Genomic DNA, 12,509 nt, shown 5'->3' with positions numbered 1-12,509 from the left:
TCCATGCGACGCTTCTCATTTTCCGGGAGCTCATTGTCAGATTTAGTGATGATACCTTTGATATGCCAAACACACTGGAAGGAACCGGGTAGTCATACAGATCTTTCTTCCTGCTGAAGGCTCGGCCGACTACCATTGCCGTAAGGGCGACTTCGATGTCTCTGTACTCACGCTCCACTTCCTCCTGGCCCAAAACACTTCCTTTTGGGTTGCCAACTTCATTTGCAATCCTTCGTCTCTGCTGACGTTAGGTTAACACCACTAAAGAATTTCTTTTTCTTGCCGCACTCATTCTAATGTAGGTTGAATAGAGGAGCAATTGACACGGCGAGTGCTGTTTGACAAGCGAGGAATTCTCCCGCCAAAAACGGCGCTGTCAGAAATGTACCCGGTACGCTTGATAACTAAAGAGATAGAGATAGTCATGTGAAGCCGTTTTCAAAACGTATTCACCCCTCGTTTTTAAGCTGCGTGGCTTCCAACGTTATCAAAACGTATTCATCCCTCGTTTTTAAGCTATCTTGTTTGGAACGTCTTTGATGCGTCGATTTTGGTCAAAAATCCGTTTCGGACGTTGAATCCCTTAATACGACGTTTTCAAGACTTTGTGTGCTACCTGGGTACTAGTCATTACAAGTCATTTCAGTCATCATTAGTGTTTACTGCTCTCTATTGAGCATATTAAGTCATTGGTAATTAAATAATTCTGATCATTACAAGCCGTCGTTAGACATGTTGGTCATATCATAGTCACGAGGAATTATTACACGTCATTTCAGTTATTATTGGTCACTACTGGTCATTACTAAGCATATTTAGTCACTTCTAATAAATTGTAGTCATTACAATTTGTCGTTAGACATATTGGTCATTTAGTAGTAATTAGTAGTCATTACAAGTCATTTTAGTCATTATTAGTAATTGCTACTCACTACTAAGCATTTTTAGTCATTTGTAAACAATTGTGGTCAACACTAGCCGTCGATAGACACGTTGGTGATTTGGGAGTCATTAGTACTCATTACTAGTCATTACAAGCCATTAGTATTCATTATTAGTCATTACTAGTCGTTACTAACCTGTACCAATCTCTATTTTAACGTTATCATTCACTAACTGTCACTATCAATCATTTTTCATCCTTTAATCTGTCTTCAATCTGTCTTCATATGGAGTGATGGCGCTTCGGCGGACACTCCGGCGGTCAGGTCTGCTGACAGAAACTTCGCCATGAGCCTAGAGAGGCTTTCGCCTTAAAACATCCACGCTATCGGGAGCGTACAAGGTAACTCATCCGTCGCCTGTGCTTCGTGGCTTGATATCGATGGGCCAAGGTGTAGGCTATGCTTCAAAGCATCTCGGCTCTTTTTTATATGTTTGAGTAGCTAAGCCGTCATTTCCAGTGGCATTTCCTTTTTTTTTTTTTTTTGCTCATGCCTAAATGGAAGCAATTGAAGCGGCGAAATGTGGGCTGTCTGGGGCCAAGAAAATAGAAAAAAAAACTTATCTTAAATGCAGTAGGATAACCATGTGTCAGCCTTGAGGAGCTCCTACATACTTCCAGATGATCTTCTGCAGTGATAGTAGCTTTGAACAAGTGCTGTAACTAATGTGTATCGAACTTGTTTGTTAGCATCTTGAACAGTCATCTGCCACAATGTGACGTTGCCATTGTATGCAGACATACCACCCCAAGCTCCGCTTTGAATTTACAATATTTTTCATATTATGCGGCACATTGCTAACTTTGGCCACGACGGTGAATTCAGTTCACTATACCTTGTAATGCCACGATTTCCTGGACATTGTGCGTTGCATTTAAGTTTCCTTAAGACCACTGAGAGTTCTAGAAAATGTCACTGGTTAGCGCTTGCAGATATCGCTTTTATATGGGATGTGCTAGTGTCCTTGTATATTGCTCCCCTTTTGGGAGCATACGGTGATAGTAGACCAAAGTAGTGGGAAAAGAAATACATAAACGATTATATAAACGACATTGCACTAGCAATGTCGTTTATAGGATCCCCTTCCTTTGTGGTAAAAAGAATATTTGGCAGACGGGTAGGTGCCTTAATGATAGACTAAGCGAATGCAGTAAGTATATAAAAATGCACATAATGGGCGACTCGCTATCCATTGTAAATCCTGTGGATGTTACCCACAGTTCAGCGTATGCGCAGTTGTAAGCTTCACGCATAACTGGTTTACAAGAGAGATCACTGATGCGGAAAATACTTTGATATTAGTCACATCAGTATCTGTTAACCTTCCCGATAGGGAACTTGTTTTTCTTAGGAGACAATCATCTGCACATGCCTGATGACTTTGTGGGAGAGTATAAAATTGTGCTCCGGAAAAATATACCTCTGTTGGTAGTTTGCGCATATTGTGTTGTCTCGCTCTTTTTGTGATCGTTCCCTCTGCGCTGTACAGCCCGATGATCATGAACCGACAAGCTGAAGTTTCCACTAAATGGATCTTCATATTGTCCTTTGTTGGGGAAGCTGTCACATTATCGGCAGTGGTACGCACCAGAATGTAATTCTCCGTTCTCCCCATTCTCCAAGATCAATTTCCCCTCATTCCTCGTCGTTTTACCGCCGCATGCTTTTACAAGTAAACAATGGTCAGGCAAGCGTCTTGTCTTCTTTGGTTTTCTCGAATCGTACGTATTGCAGGACCAAGACCATGGGCTGGCTTCTTATTCGGGCTCAGTCGAGCGAAGAAAACGCCACGTGCAGGATTTTCTTTTCATGCCACGCTTCCGGGCTGATGTGATGGGGTCGATGCTAATGCGCCTTTCACTGCAGGCTATGGTGGATGCAGCGCACGATTACACCCTGGTATTTCATTGTTCTCGGGGCTCGGCCGGCCGTTCCATTTGCGGCAGATAAGCGATGTTCGTATCGCCTTCACCGCTGCCGCTTTGTTGCGCCGCCTATATTTAGTTTACTTCGCAGTGTGAGCGTTTAAGTGCTCATAATTTCTTTTCTGCGCCCGTTCTCTGTTTATTCTGTCTTTGATGCGGGCAGAGGCAACATTAAGAAAGCAATTACAAAACAAATAAAAAAAACAAGGCGAAGTGGAATGGCAGGTTGAAACTTTGCGAGGTGTTGGCAGAGCATGCATGGCTTCCGGTTGAAGCTTCTAAAGAGTTTCTGCTGAGCTCCTTAATATATTAAATAATTATCTAACTGGTAAACAACCTTAGAACACCGGTGGTCACACTGCGATCCTTAACATTCGATGAGGTTATACATCTGTAGTCGTGTGAGGAAAGAAACCTCAAGGACAGGAAATTATTATTGAGAGCACGGTCAAACTTTTGATACTTAAAAGCGCTAGTTAACTACAAAATTTTGCATCTTTCGCCGCCTAACTTAAAAAGGAAAGCAGAAGAACTAGTTCCTTTCGCCCAGAATTATAAATAAATAAATAAATAAATCGTATCCGCTATAATTGAAGGGATAAATGAAGCGGCGACAAATTAACAGAAGACAAGTTATAAGTTATAGCAGATAGGTAACGCAAGCTTCCGATTATCGGTGTTAAACGAAGCAGCCGGTGGAATGCTGTTTTCCTGTTATTTAAATGCGTGTTGAGCTTATCGCAAGACAGCCAGCAGAGAAGCCTCCATCCTAGTTGGACTGGATAACGTTGATAACGCTCCTGCCGCGCCTTTTCACCTCGTGGGCGTAGTTAACGTTGACTTGATCTCCCTCAACGTCACGCTTTTCTTTTGTCACCTTTACGCCCGGAGGTGAGCACTATAGTCCTCCTTGCTCTTCTCTTTACATTGAAACAAACTTCCAGTGCTGTGCCCGCTGCTACAGAAACATTTCTTTGTCTCTGATGTGTATCTGGAATATTTCTTCTCGTCTTTCTTCTCTTCACGCAGTAAAGTGTGTACGTTGCACACTGCCTCGCACACTTACGCTTGGTTGCTCCCTTTGCCAGACTCAGTGGCTGTTCTCCGTCTCTTCGGGATTCCTGCGCCTTGTCATTTTTTTTTTTTTTGATCCACGCTCGCGTTATTTCGCTTTGTTTTTCGCGCACATTGCGCGTCCCATTTCTTCCGCCTCGATGGTCATTCCTTAGCTTTCCTGCGATGATCGCCACACCACCGTTAGTGAATGGGCGTTTGGAGCAAACTTTTGTTTTTGGTATTTTTATGTATTTTTTTTTCACGGATGCCGAACGCCCTTGTGTTCTCCTCGGCTGGTCATGTACAGCTGTTTCCGCCGTAGTCCCTTTTATGACGGGAACAACTGAAGGCGTGTGCTCCCTCCATCTGGAGAGTATCGGAAGTCCTGTTCGCTTCCTTTGTACTGCGCCCCCGGTACGCCCGTTGTTCTAGCGTGCTCTTTGAGACAGCGCAGAGTAAAGAATTGATTCTGAGAGGTACCTCGCGAGGCGCATGGCACTTCACGGTTGCTATCTATGGTGGAGGAAAGGGAAAATTGTCGACGGGGGAAGAAATGGAAGACTGAGGCAAGCCAGGTTCTTTCTTGAAAGCCTCGAGGAAGCTCTTGACGCTGTATTAGGGCTTTTTCTAAATTGCTAATGAACGCACGGAAGAAAACATATAGTGATGAGCGGATGCTTGCCACATGGCACTGAAGTTAGAAAAAAGCGTGAGAAAAACACATTGAATTTAGAATTATACAATTTAGAAAAAAAAGGAACAAGCTTACAAATCACGTTTGCCTTTAGCCATTCCCGTTGATCTGCCAATTTGCTAGAGATGCTGCAATATTATGCTCTAAGCGGTTACAATTGCAAAGAATCGGATACCACCTTTTATGCTTGAAGAAATATGACCTGGAGATATTTAATTTAATTACGCTTGAGGATCCTACCATCCTCGTGTCTCTCTGTTCATTCACAGAGCTACAAAAAAGGTATGGGGCTCAGAATTGCTTGCCACACGGAACGCATTTTTCATGAGCATGAAACGGACATTCACTGAGAGGCGTGTGTATGGGTGTGAGTGTGAATCTATGCCAAAATCTGAGATGACTGGTTGCTATGTTGCGTTTTCACTATTGAAGAAAGGAGACGACCGTATGCACCCGTGTTAAATTATCTTACCTGATTACATGTTATCTTTATGAAAACCGGCATGTGCCTCTATAAACTCATATGACCATATCTGATTATGGTATAGGGCATATGGGTATTTTTGATGTGGGCGACGCAGGAAGTAGTCTCAAAAATCCTTCATAACGAATTTGTCTCACAAAGAATTGAAGATGTATTTTGTTCCCTTATAATCCTATATTTATTCATGTATAAGGATGCTTATTGTACGACCGCGTTTAATTTTTTCTTGATCTGTATTAGATATGGTTGAATGCTGTCTGTCTCTGTATTACATGTCAATTATCATGTCAAGAGGCTTGTGTATAAAAAAAATGTTAAAATCGCCCTTATTTAACTTTTATCGTTGTTTTGCTACGTTTTGAACTGCTTTACTTTCTTTAACGCTTATTTTGTATATAACGATCTACTAGCGGTTTTCGCGCCATCATGTACAATGACCCCTGGGTCCAGCGAAGCTGCTTAAGTGAACTTTTAGCGGAGGAGGAGGTTCCTAGTGTATAATAGTACAATAAATAAAGTTGAAGGTGAAGATCGTATTATATTAACGACATTAATGACTTGTTGCTGCATCAATCAAACTGCCGCTGCATTATACCGCCAATGTTCGCTGACATCCTTAATAGGCTCTTAGAAAGAACAGTCTTCTCATGTATAAGGAATGTAGCAAACATACAAATGCGCTATGACAGTGGTTATGAAAACGATTTTGGAAATTCAGGAGCAGTATTTGTGCTACTGGTTTTCTGAAATGCCTTTGTATAAATGTCACACGTAACATTCAAGAGTGTTCCTTAAAGCTAATAATAATGAATAACCTTCTAAATACTACGGTTTTAAAGCCAAGTGTAAACTGCATTACCGGAGCCATGAAGATAAAATCTGCTTGGTTCTATACGCGAAGCATGTAGACGACTATAGAAGACTGTACAAGACTGTACAAGACTATAGAAGACTGTAGAAGACTGTAGAAGACTGTAGAAGACTGTAGAAGAGTGACGCATAGATAAATACGTTTCTTTCCCGTTTCCAAGTTGTTCAAGAGACTTAGGTAAAAAACATATGCGAAAACATCCGTGTACTTATATTTAGGTGCACGTTAAAGAACCCCAGGCGGTCGATATTTCCGGAGTCCTCCACTACGGCGTGCCTCATAATCAGAAAGTAGTTTTGCCACGTAAAACCCTATAGTTACATTCGGTATTAAACATGCGTATGTAAATAGAATTATATGCCGTTCCTTGTGAACAACGTCCAGTGAACAACTGGCACAGCGAGCCTATGAGTTCAGCGAAAATGCTGGGCGCAACGCCTTCTGCGCGGAATACGTCTTAAGTATTTAATATGGTTTGTTCGTTCGCTGAAGTTGGCTCTTGCGCTACTTTATTTTAGTTGGTTGTGCAAGAGCGCGAGTGAATCTGTGCGTGTTCCATGAGTAGTAATAATATTTCTCGGGATGTACGAGCACTTTCCGTAAACTGCCGAACCGCGTTGCATGGAAGCGTGTTTAGGACTGTTACCTATTTTTCTATGTTTACAGGGTGCATTACATCGAGGCCGGTGCCTTTGACGAGATGAACTCGCTAGAGTGGCTGTATCTGCACTCGAACGAGATCGTCACCCTCACGTACGACGTTTTCAAGCCCCTGCTGGGCACACTGTCCATACTCGACGTTCATGGTATGACACGACGACAAATTCGTTTGGCAACTACTACTTGCACAGCGTTCGAATTTCTTTAAGTTACACAAATGCCCATTACGGTACATCCATTAAATGAAATGCTGATTTAGATATTCAATCTCTTTAAGGTTACCGTGAAGTGGATATGTATCGGGTGGCATTGCGGACAAAAATGAGATTGTAGTCATGTTGCGTGACATTAAGTTCATAATTACATATAATGACAGTCATTACATTAATTAAATAATTAAATAGTTAATTACATTCATTACATTACTTAATTACATTCATATTACATTACATTCATATTCATTACATTCATCTTACATTAATTACATTTATAATGACATTGGTACGTTAAGTTCATAAGGATGGCTTGGTGGTGTAGTTGGTAGAGCATATTCAAGGGGTAACAGCGCACACATACGGGGACTGAGGGAAAAACAACAGAACACGAGTGCATGATATAGGAGAAAATTTCAATCTTTATTGCGCTAGCGGGAGGAAATGAGCACAAGGACGAACATAAAGGAGCTATACAAAACAGGCTAAGCGATTCACCTGTTTTGTCTCATTCCATTGCGTTTGTTGTTGTTTCCTTACTCAAGCACACGACAAAGCATGTAACTTCTATAATCATCCAGATTTCAAGCATTTAGGAGAGGAGTGCATTAAAATACAGACCAAAAAATCCAGGCTCGGGCAGGCCATCCTGGTCTGTAGGCGAGATGAGTCTTCGAGAAAGGTGCCTCGTACTGTTTCCCTGGTGAATAACGAAAAAAACACTATGGTAAATTACATAAAGAGATCGTGTCATGTTTTAAGACGGGCATGCAAAGCTCATCCACGCTACGCTTGCGATGTTCAACGCATACTGACGCGCTGACGTGGTTCAAACGCTCCTGTACCCGCCGACCCGTGCAGACAACCCGTTCCACTGCGACTGCGAGCTGATCTGGCTGCGGCTACTGCTAAAGGGCCAGAGCAACATCGTGGTGAACCAGCCCCGAGAGACGCGCTGCGCCTCGCCCGAGGAACACGCGAGCACGGCGCTCGTCGAACTGCCCGGCATGCAGTGCGCCGCGCCGGCCTCGCTGCTGCGTCCGGGAGGCGACCACCTTCTCTACGCCTCGCTGCTTCTGAGGACTGCGCTGGCCGCACTGGCCCTGCTCCACGGTGCCTTCGCCTCCTGAGGTCGGCGCACCTCGTCGCGCAAGACCCTCGCCCATCTCGCCATCCGCGAACTCGCTGCCGCTCTTACGAGAGAAATATGAAAGAAGTTCAAGTAGTAGATTGGGTGGCCAGTGAGCTCGTGTGAACCTAATTTGCAGCAAAACACATTCTCACAACATAGCTCAGGTGGTACTGAGCAAGGATTGCTCTTTGCCTAGTGCTACAGGATGGAATCGCAAACAAGTCGTTCCGGTTTCTAGTTCGAGGAACCCTATGAGGTTGATTGAAAGAATACTATAAATATATAAATAAAGACTAGGCATCCTCTTTCGAATCACTGGGCTGGGATCAAATGCTTTGTGATGTCATTGAGAACCTCAGAGAAATAGGCCATGCAATTACCAGTGATCCCAATCATTAAAAGTAAGTGCAGTATTGAATGGAGGAATTATGGTGTGACAGATTGGTAGTTCGTTCATGTGTATGTGGTAAATATTGATTAGTCGTTCGTGGCGACTTTATCGATGGTGGTTTTGGGTTAGAGTATACTCTAACAAACGCAAGAAAAACAATCGCGAGAGGCTTTAGTTTTTCTGTTGAGATGAAACTTCGCGGCTGGCGAGATGGGATGGGGCATGTGAGTGCGAACGCCAGAACTGGTGTGCCCCGGCTGTGTGCGCGTTCGTCTCTCGTGCTGTGAGTGGTCGGTCGAACCAGCTCCCGTGACAGCCAGCAGCTCGGCACTGCGTCTAATAAAAAAAAAAGGAAAAACGCCGTGGTCGGGCGCTAAGCGTAAGCCAGAGATTAGGCCTAGCCCGAGCGCTAGGCCTAAGCGTCCTTCTGCTACCAATTCCGCTGTGGGCGTGTGTGTGTGCGCGTGTGTCCGTGTGAGCCCAAATGCGTGTGCTTCGTCATTCAAGTTCGTCATCCCGCCCACGTTGTTTGAATATATTCTTGGCGCACGGCCGTACAGCGACACCTTTCTCCCAAGCTGTTGTTCTTGTTTGTTTCTTTGTTCATGGGTGGTAGTATCGACGACGAAGGGGCATTTCGTGCGCTTCACCATTCGGCCATTCCGTCGTCTGTGCTGGTGCGCTTTCTTGTAGAAAGGACAAGAAAACGCCGCATACGCACGTCTTTCTACCGACGAGTAAGCCCAACGGACTTCTCCAAGCTGGCACCTCAATGTGTGGTACGGCGGAACGCGCGCTCATGTAAGACTCCTGAGTGGTGTCGCAAATGTACTGTGAATAGAACAGGCAAGTTACATTGCGGATGACAGACCACGTGGTAGCCCGAGCTGGTGCTTCGTGCGATGAACAGTTGAAACGAGCTCATTAACGCGAAAATCGCGCAGTTTCTTGCAGGTTTTCCTCCGCACCACCGCTATAACGTGGCGCAGTTTCAGGTGCGAGAAAAGTTTTATTGAGAGTACTGTCATCTGCAGATAGTTGTTTTCGGACGCAAGAAAAGAGTCTGTTTTTACGAGCGAGAGGACACACGCAAGTGTTGTCCTGAGGGGAGCTGTTGGCACGAGTGCAGAGAATCGGCATCGTGCTCTTTGTTGTCGCTTTCTTTCCTATTATTTTTTTTTCTCTTTCCCTGTTACAACAACATGGCTTCGTGCAGTGGCACCGAATAAAATGTTGCGATATCAGTGTCTCGCGTTGCAACATTGAACTGGGTTCTTATACAAATGACTGCAAAGGCTGCATTCACTTTCCATGAATATGGAGAGTGAAGTCAAAGCAGTGACTATTTTTTTGTATAGAATAAACGATGTGACCATACACTGGCAGAAAATCTTGAAGGTAACACGCAGTTTCGGGGAGCGGCTTAACACCACGAAACTTTGGCACAATGCATGGATCGGCAAGAAAACTCAACTCTTTTCTACAGCTCTTTAGACTCTTCGAAAAAGAGTGAAGGAAATTTCGGAAAGGTTTAATATTAGCATGGCTAATGTATGTATGCAATTAGGCAAGCGTTCTGGGTAACGATATCTTGCTTATCGCCTTTTACGAGTATGTACCAGTATTTGACCGGCAAGGAATGCGAATTCAATTCACTTGACCGTTGCATTTGGAAATAAGACAATTTTATTTTGAAACAAAAGCTTGAATACATGTAATCACTACGCTCACTTAAGTGAGCAAAATTTAACTTCACGATAAGGAAAATGAAGTGCCGATATATACTAAATTGAACGGAATTGAACTGCTGTTGAGGTAACAGTTTCGTAAGCCAGAAGACGGCTTATACTTAGCTGTTTACAGATCAGTTATGTTTATGATGATTCGAATAAAAAGATGCCGACTCTATGAGATGCTAAAGTCAGTAGTGCCTATTCTGTGCAATGGCAACTTTAGTAGTCTCCCTCTAACGGACAATGTGTGTGTGCTCTGCTATGTGCTCTCTTTCTCTCTGTCCCCCATCTTTCATCCCCCCATCCCGCTCCCATGTGTAGGGTAGCAAACCGGTTAAGCTAAATTGGTTAACCTCCCTGCCTTTCCTTCTACACTTTTTCCTTCCTTCCTTCCTTAGGGGTCTGACGCAATAGCCATGCTGAAACTCGAGAGATGGATGGAAGTAATTAAACGTCAAAATCTTGTCTTTGCTTCGAGTTGTCGATTAATTCGACTTCGCCCTCCCATCTGAAATCCGCCTGGGTAGCTCAGACAGTAGAGCGGCTGCCCCGGAAAGGCGGTGGTCGCGGGTACGAGTCTCGGACCAGGACGAATTTATCTTCAACACGAAGCTTTCTCTCGAGGAAACCGTCTGGGTTTCTTTTGTAGCAATTGTTACGATTGGGTGGATGTCTCATTTTCCCTTTATTAACATTAGGAGTTGTTGAAGACATTAAATGGTTGTGAAACCCGAAAGAGACATGCATAGTAGAGAAAGCAATTGACCTTCGTACAAGTCAGCTGTATTCGATGGATATATAAGGTATTTGCATACATTAGCATTCGTTGGAGTCATCCCAATTCTAACAACACATTACTTTTTCGTTACCTCATGTACCCATATATTCGGCAGTACTATCGCTGGAACACTATTAACGAATGGATGAGTGGATGACCTCGACGATCGATACCAGTGCGTGCTTTAAGTGCTGCTATTACGCTCAAAGCGAAACTTCAGATTGAAAGCATTTCGACTGTTGTAGTTCCATGGCCTGAGGGAAAATAAGCGCGAACAGTCAAACATATGCGAAAGGAATGGGAAGTCATCCAGAACATTAAAAAAATCGCCACGTGTTTATGACTGTGTAGGGAAAGTGTTTAAGCGCTAAGGGGGGGGGGGGAGGGGGGCTCTTGTAATGGTGAGAGGTTTTCACTCGAGCTCGGCGAACGGTTTAGGGATCTGAAGGTACTGTTTCATCCATCCCATTTCAGTGCAAATGATGCTTTATGGCGTTCTCGATTTAGCTCATTCGCTCCTCTCCGGTGTTAGTATGCTCGTTGGCTTTGTAAGCAGAGAGAGGCGCGCAAGATGCGCGGTGAGCAAGGGAGGAGGAGCGATGAGCGAGGCAACACTGGAGGCTGCCCAGTTGCCGTGTTTTTAAACACCATTTCATTACGATGATGGGGAGGGAAATGCCCGCTACGCTACCGACTCACGAAGGGAAGGGCAGGCTCGACCACGACACGGCCACACTTTCAGAATACTGTGCGCGCTATTGGTGGGTTTCACCGCACATGATGATGATGGTAATTTATTAGCATCCCCTTTGAAAGGGGGCGGTGACAAAGTCACTTAGCCTATATGAGTTAATCAGGCATGCCATGCATGCTTTTCATTCCAGCGTTCTACAGCGTAAGGTGATATTGGCTCACTCAAGCAGCTGTTTGGGTTGGCGATGGTGTCCACCGCGGCCGGCCAGTGTCTGTCGCAGCTATCGCCGGGAATGAGAAAAAAATACACTCCTTTCGTACCGGGGTTTAAGTCGGGCCCGCTGCGCTGGTGTCAGCTTCTCTACCACAGAGCCATGCCAGCGCTTGCTAGCTGGCAGCGGGAAAATGCCCTATAAACGCATCCTAGAGCGCGAGGAGACAAGCAATATAACAATGCGCACTGCGTAGCGTCGATACGTGATCACTTTGCATTTCAGTTGCATATGAATACACCAAGTGGCAGTCATGCAGGAGATCGACAGGTCGCAATACAAGGTAGAGAAGGTCTGAGTAAGAAAAGATGTTTGAGGAGAGGTATCCCAAGCGCTAGAAAAATATATATTGTGTACCTGATTAAATCAAGCTGGCTATATGACTATGTCACCGCCGCGTTTCAAAGGCGGTGCCAATAAATCACCATCATGATTAGCATCGTATCGTGCCACTTGCCTTCAAATCTGAGATTAGCAACGCGCAACGTCTATACGTGCGCCCTTTGCATTGCAGTTGCATATTACTGCACCAGGTGGTAGGCCATGTAGCAGTTACTGGGCTACGATATAAGGTAGGTAGAGAAGTGTTGGGGAATAAAAAGAAGATTATCGAGATGTATAAGGATTGGTATAATGAAAAACTTGTATGACGTACCTCTTTCAA

At 44.3% G+C, this 12,509-nt stretch overlaps 1 protein-coding gene across 3 annotated transcripts in view; it reads left to right on the top strand.

The window, feature by feature from the left end:
- The window catches only part of LOC142576061 (uncharacterized), a 411,410-nt gene extending 401,797 nt beyond the window's left edge, over window positions 1–9,613 (top strand). For all 3 annotated transcript variants that reach the window (XM_075685988.1, XM_075685987.1, XM_075685986.1), the window contains 2 exons: window positions 6,641–6,780; window positions 7,708–9,613. In XM_075685988.1, coding sequence (XP_075542103.1) covers window positions 6,641–6,780; window positions 7,708–7,976 — 409 coding nt within the window. In that variant the 3' untranslated portion in view covers window positions 7,977–9,613. The remainder of the gene's footprint in view (window positions 1–6,640; window positions 6,781–7,707) is intronic.
- Window positions 9,614–12,509: the final 2,896 nt, after the last annotated feature.

Source organism: Dermacentor variabilis, chromosome 3 (assembly GCF_050947875.1).
Source record: "Dermacentor variabilis isolate Ectoservices chromosome 3, ASM5094787v1, whole genome shotgun sequence".
NCBI lineage: Eukaryota > Metazoa > Arthropoda > Arachnida > Ixodida > Ixodidae > Dermacentor > Dermacentor variabilis.
The sequence above is the reverse complement of the archived record's forward strand: the minus strand, read 5'-3'. Positions and strand labels throughout refer to the sequence as shown.